The sequence below is a fragment of the Hippoglossus stenolepis genome, chromosome 7, assembly GCF_022539355.2.
Source record: "Hippoglossus stenolepis isolate QCI-W04-F060 chromosome 7, HSTE1.2, whole genome shotgun sequence".
NCBI lineage: Eukaryota > Metazoa > Chordata > Actinopteri > Pleuronectiformes > Pleuronectidae > Hippoglossus > Hippoglossus stenolepis.
The window spans coordinates 25,619,657-25,638,775 of NC_061489.1; the positions used below are offsets into that span (position 1 = coordinate 25,619,657).

A 19,119-nucleotide genomic window follows, 5' to 3' on the forward strand; every position below is an offset into this window, starting at 1 on the left:
ACATCCTAAACTTCCACTGGCATGTTCAAATCCCTTTTTAAAGAGGTATGTGATTCTTTTATATTCTATCATTCATTTAAGCCACAGATTCCTTTAGTCACATTGATTTTAATCTGTTTGATTAGTTTGAGAGCGGTTGAGTGCGTCATTTGTCCCGGATGTGTTTATAGTGGAAACTTCCTCGTTTCATTCACGCCCATCTTGACCAGGACGCCCCCCGACAGAGGAGATGCTGTATTTTAATGGGACCTTCCTGGTTTAAATGATGGATAAATAAAAGCAAGTTGAAATTCAGAGATATGCATCAGAGTCCTTACCTTCCATGTTGCACATACTGTATGTCTCTAGCAGGAGTCACAGGGTTGACATCACTTCCTCTGTGTTTGTGCTGTGAGACGTGGTCGAGCTACCTGCCAAACGTTGTGTGTTCTGGTAGATAACCTGGTGAAGTTCGCCTCTGCTGAGCCAACATTCAGGAATTCAGGGTGTGTGAGCCAGCTCCACTGAAGGTGCAGTGAAATACAAGTGGTTGTGAAGTGTGGATTATTATTTTTTTTTTACTGGGTAATGATTATTGATTACTTTTCCCAAACTAGAATGTCACTCAGTTCATTCCGCAGCCAAGGCCCATGAACAGCTCCCTCAAGCCACATTGAAGTCTGCTGGATGCAGAGTTTTATTTGGATCTGCACCAATTTCAATAAACATCAGCCAAATGTGGCAGATCTACGAGTTATTCTCGGAGAAATCTGGGAAAATGTCCCCAAAACTCAAAATGTTCTAGTTTTTTCTTTTAATCCTGGTTCCGTCCCTTCGTCTGGAGACATGTCAACATTTAAATGGTTCTTTCGTGGCCTGTGTCTCATCCTTCCTCCAAATTTCATGAAAATCAGTTTCGGGATTTTTGCGTAATCCTGCTGACGAACAAACGAACAGGAGTAAAAACATCATTGGTGGATGGAAAACTTGGCCAACAATGAGGTTATTTTAGAGAAGCATCCACCCCCTTGTTGCTGCACTTATAAATATATTTCTGGCATTTTGTGTTTATCGATCGGACAAAGTAAGCAGGAGAAACAGAGGAAGACATGCAACGAAGGCCTGGAGTTGCTTCAAAGGGCTCGGAGACGCCTGCTCAACCAGGTGAACCACGAGGAGCCACATCGCTGCACCTGTTAATCAATTCTCCTGCAGCGTGGACCAAACTTTACACCCTCATTAAAACAAGAAAACTTTCTGTTCATCGTTCCGTCTCATGTCACCGTTTACAGCAGCGACTTGCATCACGGTGTTTCATCAGCCAAATGACTGACAAAGGCAGGTTTTCGCAGTTACCCGGCAACAGAAGCTCGGACACTTATAACCGTGCTTCTGAAAACAAAGGCAGCGTGGTGCGTCCTGAACGATCAGACCCTTTGTGATAACAACCAGACTCCGGATGAAAGCAGCTTCTGGAGAAGCGGGTTTGTATTGCGTTAGCTTTTGTTTTTCCACTTTTCAAAGTGCTTTTCAGTTTAAGTCGCGCTCGCACAACGCAGCTTCCTCTCTCCTTCACACGGTGTCGGCACAGATGTCATGTTAGAGTTAGGGTTCAGTATCTTGCCCCAGAGACACTTTGGAATCCAGACTAGAGGAGCCGGGGATCAAACCAACCCTCTGTGGTTAGTGGACGACCCTCTCTGGCCCCTGAGCCGCAGCCTGAACAGCTGATCCCAGGTGCCAAATTTGGAGTTTCATCACAGTGAGGAAATATTTAAACGTCAAAAATCATTTGAGAATCTTGCTTTAAAGTTTACACTCGTACCACTGAGGTGAGATGGAGGCTTTTCTGTCTGCAGCTGAATAACTGAATTAAATAATTACACAAATCCATATAAATGCATCATGGATACAATCAATATTTCACAGATTACCTGTTAATATGAATACCTGTAATTTCATGTGATAGTTATGACTTATTGAAATGGCTGTATTCAATAAACTGTGCTGTTAACCTCCAGGTGATTGAGTGGCAGTTTAAATGAATGCTGTTTTTATTGCTGGGGGGGGGGCTGGAGTCGTTGCATTGGCCCCTGGAGGTCTCTTAATGTGTGTGTGTGTGTGTGTGTGTGTGTGCGTGTGTGTAAACAGATGCGCCCCCTGCAGGCGGGTCGCGCCCACTGCTCCTCCTCCTCCTATACTCCGCTCTCTGACTCCACGGCTCCTCATTCACTAGAAGATGGCGGACTGCGCTCCACTATTAGATGAGGAACTCTCGTCCTTTGTCTTCAATTACCTGACAGAAAACTCCGACAGCCAGGTAAGAGCCCGGCCTCTGCGGAACCACGGGACTTTGGGCTTTGCAGGGCGGGGTGCGTCTTTGCGCGTCGCCGGCCGTGGCGCACGCTACGCCCGGTTGATGGGAGGCTTTCTGCCGGCTTGCAGGCAGCATCTCCCCGGCTCACTGCGACCCGGTGCACCGGTGTGTGTGTGTGTGTGTGTGTGTGTGTGCGTGCTCGCCTCCTCCTCGGTCTTGACGTGTGGCTTTCACGTGTTTTGTGGAGGAACTGTCATCCGTGCGGGGCGATGAGGAAACGACGGATTAAACGAGTAACCGCGGTAGTGCCGGTGCAGGACGCGCGGAGCAGCCGGTGCGCCGCCGCCGCCGCCGCCGCTCCGGGGGCGGAGGATTTGGTATTCACAGCGGCGCTCTGGAAACTTTTGACGCATTCTTGAGGGGAAGTTTTTCGTGTCGGTGCCGGAGACGTGGACACGTGGTGCGCCCCGGAACGCGTGGACTCATCCCGGGGACTGTTTGTTGACGTGCACGCGTTGAGATCCGTCCCCCGTGGCTGATGTCGCGCAGCTTTTTGAATGAGAATCGAGCAGAGAAAATAAAAAACCCCTGTGCGTATTTGTGTTTTGGACGCGCGGCGCGGCTCCGTGGACCCTCGCGCTGTGGTCGGTGGTTTCTCGCGCAGTCGAATCAGGATGTTGAATAAAGAGGAAACTGACACATCAGAGGTCTGTGATGTTATGTAGTGTTCGTTACAAGCTGCTCCCCGCGGCACCGGGGGTTCGAACCCGGGGATCCGTGGCTCCCCCTCGCCCGGTGAACGTGCCCGGTGCCCCCGGTGCTCTGTAAAGTTGAGGGCGCCTCTCTGGCTTCTCGAAACGTTTTTCCAGATTCGTCCAGATCACCGGTTCACGCGCGTGCGGTGCAGACTCCGCCGATTAGAAAGTTGGTGTGATTTTTGCGTTTTCGTAACCGTTTGCGTAATCGTTGGGAAGCGGTTACGACACCGTCCTCTGGTTCTCACGGTCGTTGGGCTTCGGCGAGGGGGGAAACTGCGGATCCTCGCGTTACGTTCGAGTGGAGAGAGGATGAGGAGGAGGAGGATGATGATGAAGAATGATGTGTTGCTATGTGGGATGCGTGGATACATCATAATGCATTGAATTTCAAGGAAAAACGCCAAGACGCCAGACTGCGTTGAGAATTCTTCAGAATTAAGGGATTCCTTGGCTCTCCTGCAAACGTGCACATCCTCTTACACGTCATTTTTTGTTATAATGAAAGGTCGTGATGTTGAATAGACTTCGGCTTACAGTGAACACACCAAGCAGCATCATTTAAAAAGGAATGTGAACTTTTATAACTGGTATTCCTGTTAATCCCCGAATAATCTCCTGCTGAAGTCCCCCTCGGAGGGCGGCAGCGAGTAGCGTCTAACAGTGAGAGAAGTTGATATTTAATCTTAATTAACTGCTGTTTTGCATACAATAAGTTTCCCGAATTAACTATATGAAGGTATTGATGAACACTGACGTAAAGCTGTGTAATATGACACGTGCATTTTTCACAACTGGAAGAAAATTATAAATTAGTAGTTTTCCAAACGGGATTCGCTAAAGGAATTGAATTGTCAGAACGTTATCAGGTCTCATCTCCATCTTCCTGCTGCTGTGGAGTCACGCTGCCACAACACGCACGGATCATTAGCGTGCACGTGAAACCCATAGCACGGTCTGTCATTGGAATACAGGACCCCTGTGTTTACTGCATAAGATTGCGTCACTGGGATATTGTGTGTTATTGCTCTGATTGCACGGTCATTGGATTGTGTTGTGCGTGTGCGTGTGCGTGTGCGTGTGATTGTCAGTCTAAGCAGGTTAATTCAGTGTGTGGTGGGATCCAGGGAGAATGTGGGCTATTTATAACGTGCAGCAGTGACACACACACGCGCACACACACGCAGACACACACACACACAGATGTGAGCTGCATGAGGAGAAGAGGAAGATGAGAGGAAACAGACCTCATCATTGAGGAAGACACAAATTGCAGTCGTGTAATAAAACTATAGACATCCTGTGACATCACAGCTATTACATATGAACTCATTGTGTATTTATCTATTTGTGATTAGCGTGTCCCCTGGTATCACTCTAATATTCCATGTATGTGATAAGCCTGTATTATTTGAACACACACTGGTGTGTTCACATAATATATTCAGTGATGACCCTATTACTCCTGAAAGACATTATGTTGCTGTACCAGTCAATTATACATAATAGCAAAATGAATATTTATATATACAGTATATGTGCGTTATTCCAAGGGGGTCCGAGTATTTATCTATAGTTTCACATTATTTAAATCCTCCGTTCAAAACTCCAGAACCGCAATAAATTCAAGTGCGTTGCCCAAAGTTTTCCAGTGATGCACAATACGTCAAACTGGATTTTGGAGAAATGTGCATAAAATCCCAGAGTAGACAAACACGCTGAGGTTCGTATTCATTCATTTGCCTCGTGTTTGCAGTTAAAATGTTTCTCGTGGGGCTCGTGGTGCCGGATCGCTGCAAAGTCCTTGAGTGACACAGAAAGATAAAGTGCGAGTATGAGGAACAGGACGAAAAATCAAAGTGCTCACTGTATCACTCCTTCAGTTCTTTCTTCATGTGTAAAACGATAAGGTTATCTATTCTACAAATGCAGCGTTAATATGTTAATATTTACTCAGGGCTATTAGAGCTGTTCCACCCCCTCTCCCTCCCTCTCTCTCTCCCTAACTCACATCCTTTGGTCTGTGTGTGTGTGTGTGTGTTGCTCGCCCCTGCCGGCTGGTTATTGTAATACTACTCTATCCTCGTGACTGGAGTTACAGAACAGGGCTGCTGCAGTCATGTGAGTTGTAGTGGAGGGAGGGAGGGAGGGAGGCAGGGAGGCGTTTCTCCCTGACGTAGTGGTCTGACGGGCAGCTCCCCCCTCCACGCCTCCTCCTAGCATGTGACTCCCTCCCCCCCCTCTCTCCCTCTCTCTCTCTCTATCTAACACAGTCCACCTCTCTCGCTCGCTCTTACACATACAGTACACATGCCTACTGTAAATCCTCTCCTCTCATCCTGCCGTCTTCTCCCTCGTTCAAACACTCGCTCCGTCCTCCTCACGTCTCCTTCTACCTCAGAGGAGCTTTATGATATATTTAGATTCCATCGCCACACGGTATGAATGAACATGTGAATCTGCTGCAAGAAAGAGAAGCAGCCTCATGTGCAAAAGTTCAGCCGTGGTTTCAATGGATGCGGTTGCTCAGATAATTCCTTCTACTCGTCTTTTTTTTGGCTGAGTTAGTGTATAATTTAGGTCAACATCAAAAGGTCATTGTGGTTCACAAGATAGAAAGAGAAATATCCCTGTTGTACGTTGTTGCCAAGGTGTAACGCACAATAAGTACACAAATGTTCATGGCTGCTTAAGCACCAGAGCCTGGAAGTTCAATGCCCATCGTTGGAAAAGCTACAGCGTCAGAGTGCAGAGGGTCAAACTAACAGAGAAGAAGAAGTTAGCTCGTTCACCCGGTTGTCATGTTTCCATCACTGTCGATAAAAACCTGTGTCTACTGCAGAGTCATGTGACCCGAGAGTGAACGCTGATCGTCTCCGTTCACAGTGAAGCCAGATGTTCGTGGATGTTCGTGGGTTTTGTGGATCGAGAGCTTTCATGAACCTGAACAAGTTTTAGCTACAGTTGATTCTCCAGTGGCCTCATTCATCAAAGAGTTTGATGTTTAAGTTGAAATCACTGAAATCACTCTCCCCTGTTATTATCTGGACACTTTACCAATCCAATTAAATGCTCTTAAAATGAATCACCAATCAATTTCGAATCAGTTTTCCTTTGGAACCATGGATTTGCCATTTCACTCCATCTGCAGCTTTCTGACTGGACCTGTCACGAGGCTGATCTCAGTGCAGTTTGTCTCTCAGCTGTACTTCAGTGCTAATCATTGACCGGGTGTCGAGGGGCCGGTCTTGGTCCGTTCAGGGGATTGACTCTGGGAAGATCAGGCTGACTTAACGTCAGTCGCCACATCCTGCTGGAACAGGGCACAACCACCCACAGCCCACATGCTGGTCAAATATTAGCCGTGGCTCATCCAGCCTGTTCCGTTCTGCCGTTCACACAGTCACATGTCGGTTTCCAGTGAGAGCATTTATAATCTCCTGTTTCTCATTGGAAAATGATATGTTTGCTTTTAAGATCAGAACGCAGTGTGATGACGGATGTGATTCAGCCACTTGTCATCTTTAAGATCACATGTGACATATCTGTTCTGCTCGGGCCTGGAGGTCATAGGTGTCAGGTATAAATAGCTGCACCGGTTTCCTCAGAGATCATAAAGTTTTACTGCAAAGGCTGCATCTAAATTACCTCACTGTTCTACCCAGTAAAGACTGAGCCCAAAAAATACTGGGATTAAAAGCTTGTTCTGTCTCATGTGAAGCTGATAAAAGTTGACTGCCGACTGCAGCTTCTGCACCCCCATTAAATGACATCTTAATTTGAGAAGTGTGATGAAAAATGAGGGGAACAGAGACGAGAAGGAGACATGTTGAGGTCAAAACCAGTGAAAAACTTTGGAAACACTTTCTAAGAACGTCTGGAGCTCAGACATCCACAGATGAGTCACAGCTTCCATGTGTTCGTCCTCTGTGCTTCACGTTAAACTACATGTTATCGCCGAGTAGCCTAATGAAGATTAAACTCATCTCTTAAGTGTTTCGAACATTAACGACGCCTACACGTACACCAAGAGGAAAACTTAATAAAGCTTAAAGCCATTAACGTGCTGCTGTGTAGCTCTACAGAGCCTCGTACGGTCCGTCAGCACTTTATCCTATGACCACCGTACCTCTGGTGTGTGTGTGCGTTCGCTCCCACGCAGCAGGCGGCTCTCAACCCTCGCCCTCAGTCATATATCATAGATATCATAGAAACAATAACTTCATACAAGAAATACTTGGTACCTGGTTCCATCCACAACTGAATGAAACAGCAGCTCTGGATCCAACATGTGCCTGTCAACCAAAAATGCTTTCTGCTTGACGTGCTCACAGGTAGAGGCACAAACTAAGTGATACACGGTGGATTAGTTGTTTCCGTGAGGTGGACGAGGTGTGAGGGCTCCTGCAGAAACCTGCCCGTCCCCATAGGGACACAAAAATGGGCGGGAAGACAAATATTAACGCAATTATCAAGCGTCGATGGATTTTGGGTTTGAATGAAACGCCAGCACACGTAAACTGATTCAGATCCGAGGGTGACAGCCGAGTGAAAGATCCAGACAGACACACAGACAGACGGGTGTATAAATAACAAGGCTTTGAAGTTCCACTCAGGAGTGATGGATACAGGTGTCATTGGCACTGACTGGGATTTACACTGTGCCAGGGACAGACACATAAAAAGCTTCCTTTGCCGACATGTTACCCGTCACCTTCTCGATTCACAGATTTCCGTTGGTGTTTATCATGACGATCACATTCACGCTCATTGTGTTGAGCTCTTTTATGTCTCAGGGTTTTGCTGTTTCATGCCCAATCCGGTGCCTTTATCCCTCTTTCTCTCTCTGTCTGTTCTGTCTGTGCGAGTCGTGATGTGCGGTGCTGCAGTGTTCAGCCCCACAGTGACTCACCTGTCCCTTCTGTCACCGGGCTGGACACACACACACACGCTGTCACACACACACTATAAGATACAGTGCACAAGGGTACGCATGAAAGCTTGAGGCACGTTTATGCTGCTGTAACGCACGAAAAGAGACGATGTTACCGTCTCTGCCCACGTACTCGACACAAGTCAATCACAGAATAACACAGGTTGCAAATCACTGGCACCTACAACGAGCAGGTCAAAGGTCAGAGGGGTGAAGGTATCGAGTCAACAGATAAAACCAAATGTTCCCCTGACTACAATCTGAGAGGAGGAAGGTTTGTTTCGTAGATGCACTCGGACTCTTTGAGTTACAGCGTGTGTTTGTTTGCATTTCCTTTTGTGCGACGATACATTTGTGAACGTGGAGTTGAAGGAACTAATACGTCCTCACTAGGTCTGGTTTCCTAACCCAGCGCCTGCTCGGCCTCCTGCGGCTCCAAGGTGCTTAGTGCGCTTAGTGTGTGTGGGTGTGTGTGAGTTCAGTTTACTATACGTGTGATTATGTGCGGTTGATCCTCATCGTGTGTGTGCGTCAGAGTGGGCGCTGGGAATATGGCTGCTTCCTCAGAAATCCCTCTGTGGTTCATCAGGCATCCGGCTTAGACGCTGACCCCCCCACGGGGCCCTGCAAGAGTGTGTGTGTGTGTGTGTGTGTGTGTGTGTGTGTGTGTGTGTGTGTGTGTGTGTGTGTGTGTGTGTGTGTGTGTGTGTGTGTGTGTGTGTGTGTGTGTGTGTGTGTGTGTGTGTGTGTGTGTGTTCCCTCTTAAACTGGGCTCATAAACTGCATGTGTTGTCTATGCGCGTGTGCCTGAGTGTCGCATGTCGGAGTGTGCTGTTGCGAGCTAACATGCTAGCAGAGGCAGGTGAGGGGGTCCTCAATAATTAATTGCTTGGTGATTCGTCAGCTGCTCTCTCGGCATTACAGGCTACAGCTGACGCTCGTGCACACACACACACACACACACACACATTAAAGCTACAGGATTCTGGATTAAACAAGGATCATGGTTCTCGTGCTTGGATCTGAGATTAATGATGATGATCTCCTCTTATTGTTTGAGGAAACCACTTTCTGTAAAAATGAAATATAACCTGTTTAATTTAGTGCAAACAGTCAGACTCTCTGTTTCTGGTTGGTTTCATAGCTTTAATGTTCCTCCCGTCGTGATTGTGTTGTACAGTCGTGTTGACGCGCGTCAGGATCAATTAGATGCCTTTGCATTAATGCAGTGCGACTCCCTGCTAATGCAAATATGGCAGAATTGATTTCATCGAGATTGTGAATTCAAATTGCAATTCTAACATGATTGATTGCACATGAGGGTGTAGAGTGCCGATATCATCTGGACTCATTTAGTGCCAGCTACCAGTGTTATTATCATCCATTGATTTCCCTCCTGATTATCTGTCATCGACATTTTCTCTGTTTAATCTCAGCTTCATCTTCAGTCTCTGCTGCAGGACACGTTAAAGCAGTTGTAACCTTTAGCCGGTTCTGCAGCAGCAGGGATAAACAGGGCTTACTGACCGGTGCGGTTTGCTGCCAACCACCGCTACACAATACTCCTTCATTAGCTTGGTTTCCACCAGCGAGGCCATATCAGGCTGCAGCTCATTCCTGTTTCTGCCTCCTTTTAGCCTAATTTGGACCGACTGAGATTATGTGGTGTTAAACATGAGGCTGCTCCACCGTCACACAATGTGAGAAGGATCATTTCTGAATGAAGTGATTTAAAACCTGAGATGAAGCAGCTTATGATGCCCTACTTACTGAGGAAACAGTGCAGGGCCTGTTCAGGTGTGGGGGTTCGATGCTTGACCAGCTTGTGTGGTTAGTCGGCCTTGTTTGGTATCGCTCCACTCGGGTCCAGTAGAGATGTTCAGAGACCAATATCTGAAACCTGAAAACGCAAATCTATGTATCGATCGATAAAACTGCAATTTTCTCAGTTGAGTTTAAACTTTCTTAACATCCTGGCGTGTCAGCGCTGTAAACTGTTGGGCGGCTGCCGTGCCCTCGCAGCGTAGCCCCGCCTTTATCTTCACGTTAAATAATGAAGAAGCGATGTTGAAAGCTTCCGTGAAAATCAATCATCTAAAGAAACTGCTCAGTTCCAACAACTGAGGTCCGAAGAGGTTGAGATCCACGCGATCCGGTGGACGAGCGGCTGTCGAGAAAATTTGAATTCCGACCGAGACGCCTCCATTTACAGTCGAGTTTATACCTTAATATGACATCGCAGCCTCTAATCTGATTTACACTCTCCAGAGTAGCGATGTGGAATAAATGCCTCCAGCGCGAGGGAACAGGAAAGGTCAGAGGTCACAGTGTCAGCGGAGGAAACTCCCCTCAGGTCCGGACGAGGACAGGACAGGTCTTTATAGACGCAGCATCTCTACTTCCAGTTTGCGTCCTACCTCCTACCTCGCCTGCTCACTGCAGGATTCTCCTAACACTTCTTCCCCTGAGGTGGAGCAACAGAGCAGCACTCAACCGTGTAGAGTGTCCAACACGCACAATGGCGTCATTGCGTGTATGGCGGTGGGAGGCTGAGGGAACAGATATGGTGGGAGAAAGAAGAGGAAGAACTGCTGAACGAGTCTTATTAGATATTCATCCTCTGCCTTGTGCCGTCTTTAATTTTATGAAAATGTATTTGGTTTCGTCGCCGTGTTCCAGGTCGTCGCTGTTCTCGCCGTGACTCAAACCAGAGTGTGATGTGAAGATGTAAATTTCTCCTCCACCTCGTTTCTCCCCCGCTCTCCCTCTCTCGCCAGGCTACCGTTTTAATACAGATTATGTACTTAACAGTCAGTGCTGTGATTCTCTGTTATCGTCTCTCATCACATCTTCCTTTCCCTCGTCGTTTGTGGTTCTTATCTTTTGCGCCACATTCAGATGCTCAGCCGTTGGGATTTAACAATTTTCCTTATTTATTATAAAAATCATCATTTACGTCCCATTCAACATTTTGCCGGCTCACCGATGACGAGTACGATCGGTGTCCTGGTCGACGTGTCTGTGAGATAAAGTGCACTCGCTCCTGTGGGACTCAGACCGAGGAGGTTTTATTCAGTTTGGGAAACGTCTGTTTCATTAGACCTGTCAGTGGGTTTGCTTTAGAGCCGACTACTTGATTTATCAATTAGTCCGATGGTAATTGGCATAAACTTTGTCTTATCAAGCAAATAGACGAAAACATTCAATTGGAGCCTCCCTAGATGCAGGACATCAGCTGATGTTGCAACATTTTCCAACATTTTCCATTCATTTCTCAGAAAGTAATTCATGGATCTTGATAATAAAGAAATCAGACATGTTTAGGGGACTGGTTTTTTACGAGTCTGGCGTTTGGCAGATTCATGTCTTCAGATGCACATTCGATTAACTGACCAAAGTAATTATCATATTGCAAATGGCCGCTGTCTGCAACGCTAATTAGATTTTTGCGAAGCTGTTTGTCAAGCGTTTGCATTTAGTGAATATAAAACAATACTGGCCCTGCAATTTATGCTTATTCTCGTATTGTCTCAAACGTGAACACGTAATTCAAAAATCAACATATTGACTGTGTGCATTGTGTGTGTGTGTTATCTTTAGTTTTTGCATCAGTGAGTCAATACATTGGCCTTGTGTTGTGTTAGGCTTTCCCTTCATCTGATCATGGACAGTGCATACATACCTGCAGAGGCACTTGGCATAGTGGGCTTATATATTCATATATTATGCATGTTTGCTATAGAGAAGTCATGCAGGCATACATCCCTCATCTCAATTCTTCCCCACGTCTCAGGCCTTATATCCAACTTGTATCCAAACGTGTGTGTGTGTGTGTGTGTGTGTGTGTGTGTGTGTGTGTGTGCGTGTGCCATGTGTCCTTAGCTAACCTTTCCTTGTAATTTGTATTCATCACAGGGGCTTTGTTGCTATATTGATAGTGTCAACATGAGCATGAGACAATTTGTCATTCTCTGCACATGCACACACACACACACACACACACACACACACACACACACACGCACACACAACACACACACACTGCAGCTGTGTTCAACACCTGAGGGAGATGGGGAGGTTGACTGAGAGGGAATCCAATCTCACCCAGCAACTCGGGGCTCTGTAGGAAAACGTGCGGAGGCCGAGCGGTCATCGAGCTCGCAGGCCGCCCTATTTCTTTAAAGCTCTCCTCCGCTGCGACCTGATTTATCGTCGGGGCAGCCACCAGGGAAATGTCTTATTTTACCGCGTGCTGTGTCAGTTTCTAAAATCTGACGAGATGAGAGCTGGACGAGATGAGAGGGGGACGAGATGAGAGGGGGACGCTGGTAACTCAGTGGCACGTCCACGTCGAGCGCAGTCTGATGTCGGCCATCTCTACACGTTTGTACGAGAAATGGCGTTTGAAGCTTTTAACCGATGAGGAAAGAGGGGGGGGGGGGTTGGATGTCAGGAACGTGTGCGTCAATTCACTAAAAGGGAATCATGCAGCTCTATCACTGCTGATGTAATGCACTGTAATTAAAATCCTTTTAAAGTATGTTCCTCTAATTGCAAAGCTATTGAGGGATGATTGATACTGCCGACATTTAGGGGTTTGTGATGCTTCTGCGAGATTGTAAAAACGCACAATTCCTGTCTGTATTAAAATATTGAGAAGTAAAGTCTGAAGCTGTAAAACATTAGTTTAGAACGAGCTACTATTGTAAAAGAAGTAGGGTTTGTTCACTGTCTGCTGCAGTTAGGTAACTGGACTTTGACTCTTCCTGCTGTAGTGATATAAGTTGTGAGATCAATGCGAGGTGTGCGAGAGCTGGAGGTGTAAACGCTGCTCCCACATCAGTTCGGGCTCCGTCACACAACGTAGGTCTCTCTCTCTCTCTCTCCTTGACGCGGTGCCAGTGTTTTGGCTGGGGCTCGCCCCGACTTAGCCGACAGACAGATCGAGTTGTAAAGATGTCTGGACCGCAGATGGGCAAGCACCCAACTGCACAAACACATCATCTCTCGTCCGACACCGACACTATAGCCCAGTCGGCCCGGGGAGGTGACGCACATTAAGGGAGCAACCCTCTCGTTGGTCGTCTGCCAACCACAACGTACACATGCCGGAGTGTCTGTTCCCTTCCAATAATCCACCGGTTCAACAGGATTATTGTATGGAATTACAACCCCCATGCTTCACAAGGTGCAGGATTACACAGTGCCTCTAGAGGAGGAGCGAACGTGGTTCCTCTGGGCTGAGGGAGGTTACCCAGAGTTACCCTGGTTGGGCACAGTGATGGACGGCTGCGGCTCAGGGGGGACAGTGGTTCGTCCACTAACCAGACGGGTGCATGTCTGACTGCTCAGCTGAGTTTAGTTTCATGAGTTGAACACAAACTGTGAGGGTTGGATTATCTCTACAGTTGCCTACTGCACCCTTATGTGTGTGTGTGTCTGTGTGTGTGTGTGTGTGTGTGTGTGGGCTCTCAAGGGCAATGGTGTAAATGAGAGAAAAGGTTAAAGGAAATTTCCATGGAATGGTGCAAGGGAGGGGATGGACGCACACACACACACACACACACACACACACACACACACAGTCACAGTCAGTATTGCTCCTCTGCCATTACTCCACTTAAAAAGCCATTTGTTGTTATTTTTAGATGTTGTTGCTTCCTCAGATAAAAGTCACATTAATGTCTATGAACGATTCTGTTTGTGTGTGTGTGTGTGTGTGTGTGTGTGCGTGCCCTACAACAGTGAGTGTGTGTGTTTATAAATAGGTTCTTTGGCACAGATGTGCACTTGTCTCTGTCACATCACACACGTCTGATTCAACCGTAATCAGGCTGCGACTGCAAGACGTCCACGTTGGTCTAGATAACCAATAAATTCCATCTGGAGTCTCGGCCATTGATTCTGCCTCCAGCCTTCAAAATAAAACAAGCCTCTGAGTTACAGAGTAACCGCCGACCGATATAAAAACTCAATAAATTACCTTCCTGTAGGCGTTCGAGATGTAATAAGCTCATATTGTGATATGTGTCCTCGTGGTAATGGGATAATTCTACGGTAAACACTTTCAGGTGGAGTTGTCTTGCAGCGGTGTGCGCAGGCGGCTCTGCAGGGCTTAGTGATGGAAAGTTTAGACGCGTGTGTGTGTGTGGTGTGTGTCGTGTTTGAGTGTGTGTTGTGTGTCGTGTTTGAGTGTGTGAGTGTGTGAGTCATGCGTGTGGGTTGCAAGCGAGCAGCAGGCTTCTACCTGCATATTGCAGAGAGAGTGACAGAGGTGGGTGAGGCCATTTCTGTCCCTTGAGATGCATGCACACACACACACACACACACACACACACACACACACACACACACACACACACACACACACACACACGCAAACACACACACATTAATTCCATATATGGCGTGTGTGTACATGTTTCCAGTAAAACAGACATCCTGCTTGTTTTCAACTTGTAACTTTCCACTGTCCTCTCGACCTTTGCTTGTTCTTATTCTACATTTTATCCCACCATCATCTCTCTCTCTCTCTCTCTCTCTCTCTCTCTCTCTTTCTTTCTCCCTCTCATTCTCTGCGTGCTCCTCTTCCTCCCTCCCTCCATTTCTCCATCCATCTCTGTCTCTCTCTCTCTCTCTCACTCATTGACCTACTTCCCAATGGCTGCTCAGGCTTGCGTGACCACAGTGCTCAGTGCTATACGGTGATATGACATTACACACACACACACACACACACACACACACACACACACACACACACACACACACACACACACACTACACATGGACAGGGGCATACAGTGATGCTTGCACGTACATATTTACTGCTGCACACGCGTAAACATTCATACCAAGCATGAAGAGTGTAGACCTGCCTGCTCAGTGCCGTCTCATTAAGCCTCAGCAACAACAATTCATAGTTTTGGATCAGAAACGTGGTGAAAATCAATAAAGAAATTGCTCTAATATTGATATTTATCATGCAAATGAAGCAATGAATGAGTTCCATCGGATTTATTTATGAAAATTGCATATTTCTCTTGAACAAAATCAAAATATGATCATATCGTCCCATAGAGGTTGTGGAACCCCACATTACCCCTGGGAGTTCCATAATTTAATAAAGCCAATGAGCTTTGACCTCAATGTTAAATATCACAGTGTTATTAATAGATACCGTCATAAATGGGGTAAGTATTGGCTGGTCGCCATAATCACCATATCTGAAAACAACCTGAAGAATCTGACTTTTGGTTTTGAAAGCTTAACCCAGTAGATTTACTGCAGCTTTTTTTTTTTGCACAATCTGCAGCTGATTTTATCAAAAACAACATTTAATATTACAGAGAATGATGAAGATAAGATAAGATAAGATAAGATTAGATAAGATAATCCTTTATTAGTCCCACAATGGGGAAATTAGCAATAATACAGCAGCAAGAGTCAAACATAGGTATCAGTAAGTAATAAGTAACATGCAATACTTAAGTGTAAGTAATATTAAAATAGGAGTGGAATAGAAACAAGTATATACATCATAGTATTTACGTTAATTGCTGAATTTAAACAATATTGTGTGTGTGTGTGTGTGTGTGTGTGTGTGTGTGTGTGTGTGTGTGTGTGTGTGTGTGTGTGTGTGTGTGTGTGTGTGTGTGTGTGTGTGTGTGTGTGTGTGTGTGTGTGTGTGTGTGTGTGTGTCTGTCTGTCGGCAGTGAGTATCCGCTCTTTATCAACACATAGACAACGAGTGGCATCTTGCAGAGCGCAACTCCGAAAAATCCGGCCACACCCATGTTGTCGTCTGTAGTAAGTTTCTTTGTGTTGCTCGTTGTTTGGCTCGTGGGCTACAGGGCGACGGGAGGAATGCTCCGCTGCTGTGATGCAACATGTCCTACAAGCTGAATTTTTTAATGGTGAGTGTGTGTGTTTGAATGAGTATGTGTTCAAACATGTGGAGGCATCTTTGTTATGCACAGAGGAGTGTGAGAGTCCTGTGTTTACGTGGTTGAATGTGTGCGTCGTCGAGAGGTTGGACAGACGAGCAGTCGGGTGTCCTGCCGCTGCAGAGAGGAGCAGTTCCCTCTGGGTTTATTGTCTCGTCGCTGTAGGATCTTCTTCGTCTTCGTGTGTTTACCCTGCTTTCAAACTCAGTGTTCGCCTGGAATGGGTTTAACCAAAGCCAGTGCACGTGGAAGCTGGTTGAGCGGAGATTTACCAGCACGGTCGCCTTGGTGCACTGGATAAATATTAGCACAGATTTCCCCTTCATTTTCATTGATTGGGTTGAAAGAGCCCGTGAAATGGCATTAAGACGTTCATTAGGGATGACTCATCACGCCCGGGTGTTGGGAGGAGATTTCTGAAAGTGCAGGTTAGGCCACAGGTCCAGTTGTCGTGATGTGTAAGTGGTTGTCTGTCACTTTTATCCGTCTGTATGTGATAGAATGGAAACCTCGGTGCACGGGCCTTTTAATCCAGTGTGAGCTGGGCCAGGCCTCCGCTCTCTGCAGCCCTGCGCAGGGTAAAGGATGCTTGGATGGAATAAATACACTCAGGTGGAATAAATGATTTTCCACGCCAGTGCACCTCCGAGTGTTATTGCTCTCAAACCATAACTCAACACAGATGCTATGCACAGTGTGTCTTTTAGGGCTCTGCTGTCGGGTTCCTCGGACCAGGAACCAGACCAATGAACCAAAATCTACAGAACCAATGGTTCGGTTTGTTTGCAGAGTGAAAACACTGCTTTGCATAGTTTGGATTTTTGTATTTGCAGGAAGTTGAGACGGCATCGAACAATAGAAGAAGAAAAAGATCCAGGAAGCAGCTGCAGTCGATATAATGTTTGGTGCATTTGAACTTGTTCAGTTCTGCGTCTGAAGGTGATGATGCTCGTAGTAATGTAATGATGATGTTACCGTGGCAACCAAAATGTCTACAACCCCCCCAAACTGACAACAAATTCGTATGTCAGACACAATTCAAAAACAAAACATCGGCTTCACCACTGACGGTATCGATTGGTGACGCTGCTCCGGCCTCAGACTTTAACTGGCAGCCAATGAGAAGCGGTTTCAGTGGCCGCTGTTTAACTCGCTGATAAATAAATAAGTAATCCATCAAACTCCGATGACGGGTTATAAAAAAAAATCACTTTAAGCTATTGAATTTAATATCTCAGCCCATAAAAACATCTTAATTGATATTTCCACTGAAATAATGATGATTGATGAGCGGTGTTTGTTCTTCTCGTCTCACTCCGTTCTCACCTTTTCTGTGTTTCTATCACACGTCGTTCTTTTCCCCTCAGCTCTGCTCCACTTTGCACTTTTCTCAGCAGAGCCTGACCTCATTTTTAACTCTTCTTTTTTTTTTTTTTGCTTCTCTCCCTCTTTTCACTTTTCATTTACTCACCCCTCAGTTGCTCTTCAGGCCTCTTGTCTCCGGCTCCTCTCCTGTTACTGTATTCCTTCCTTTCTCTTTTCCCCTGATTCATGTCGGTTGGCTTTCATGTCAGCACTGCTCCCTACCTCTCTCTCTCTCTCTCCCTGCCTTTCACTTGGATATCGTTCTACCAATAGTTTGGAGCTGTCTGGCTGGAGATAGCAGTTACTAGGGCAACACACACACACAGACACACACAGACACACACACACACACCGACTCAGTGACAAGCACAAGTTACCGTAAGTGACTGATGGATGTTTTGTCAATCAAATGTGAGATTTAGTTTGACAGCACACGCTCACACACTGACAGGGTGAGGAGTGCAAACAGTGCCAGAGGCCGACTGACAAGGCATGAAACACACACACACACACACACACACAGACACACCACACACAGACAGACACACACACAGACTTCATGGTCTGATAGCTTATCGATTCCTCTGCAGGTGACTTCTTCAAGACAAGACGATTGAGGGAGGGAGAGAGGGAGTAGACAAAGAGAGACGGACAGGTGAGGAGAGTGGGAGAGAGAGACAATGAAGTGGAGGACGAGACTCATTATTCAGGCGGAGTTAAGCAAATGTTCAAACCGTCGACTGCTGTGAGGATTGAGGAAGAGACGCAGACGTCTGACCTGTGAACTTCCTGTTATCGGTCGCTCTCTGTTTTTATTCCCTTTCTATGAATATGAGGTTATTCAGCTGCACTCGCTGTCACATACAGTGAAACAATGGCCTCATTGTAAAAGTTGTGATTTTTGGTTATCGACAGCTATTGCATCATTTTCTTCACGCACGAAAAACAATGTTGTTGTTTATACACTGAAATGAATGTGGCATCACAAACTGACGACTGGATAACTCTGGTTAATTCGAGCTGAACCGAGCTAATCAGTGAGCCATGCACAAAGCAGCGGTTCGTCCTGCGGTGGAAAAGTCGCCATATTTGGCCATGGTTTCTCCTGCACTTTCAACTGGGACCATTACTGAGGCCTGCAGACTTCTGCAATGTCCTGTTTCTGCAGAGCAAAGCAGGGCAACAAGCACAATGTCTGTTTATGGCTCTGCTGATGAAATTCATACAATCAAATTGGAATTTGCATTGCTTTATTTAATGATAAGACACCAAGCAAACCAGATGGAAGTGGCTCGAGTGAATGAAGCCCAACCTTGTTCACCCCCTTGTGCCTCCTCCATGTTAGCAGATGAGACACGGACCAAACTGAAGAATGAAAATAATTTTAGGTAAAAATGTGGTGAAACATCATTGATTGACCGTGAAGACTGACTCAGGATTGAGAGTCAGGTTCCAAATGATGATAAAGGAGCATCTAAGATAGTCCAACTTCATTTTTGTGCAACAGGAGGAAGTGGAGATGCACTGTCCACCTTTATTTAAAGTCAATGGTTTGGCCTCAGTCGCTCCTCCTCCTCCTCCTCTTTTGAAGCTGCAGCACAGATCACGCTACATATACTGTTTAGTCCACTTTGTCCTTTTTCCCCCGAACACTGGCTGAAGCTATTTGATACTCAGGTCAGAGCCAGGCAGGTCTTTTGTGGCTTTTATGTGTTTGGGTGGTGTTAGTGCCATATTGTCTGATTATGTAGTGGGACCGCCCACTAGGAAGACTGAATGATTATCCTGTGTTTTGTGTGTGTGTGTGTGTGTGCGAGTGTGTGT

General features: G+C 46.3%; 1 protein-coding gene across 1 annotated transcript in view; it reads left to right on the forward strand.

Moving 5' to 3' along the window:
- Positions 1–2,166: 2,166 nt before the first annotated feature.
- Positions 2,167–19,119, forward strand: part of ppargc1b (peroxisome proliferator-activated receptor gamma, coactivator 1 beta) — an 85,943-nt gene continuing 68,990 nt past the window's right edge. Inside the window, exon 1 of the mRNA XM_035161136.2 lies at positions 2,167–2,299. Within this exon, the coding sequence (XP_035017027.2) occupies positions 2,219–2,299 (81 nt within the window). The 5' untranslated portion in view covers positions 2,167–2,218. The remainder of the gene's footprint in view (positions 2,300–19,119) is intronic.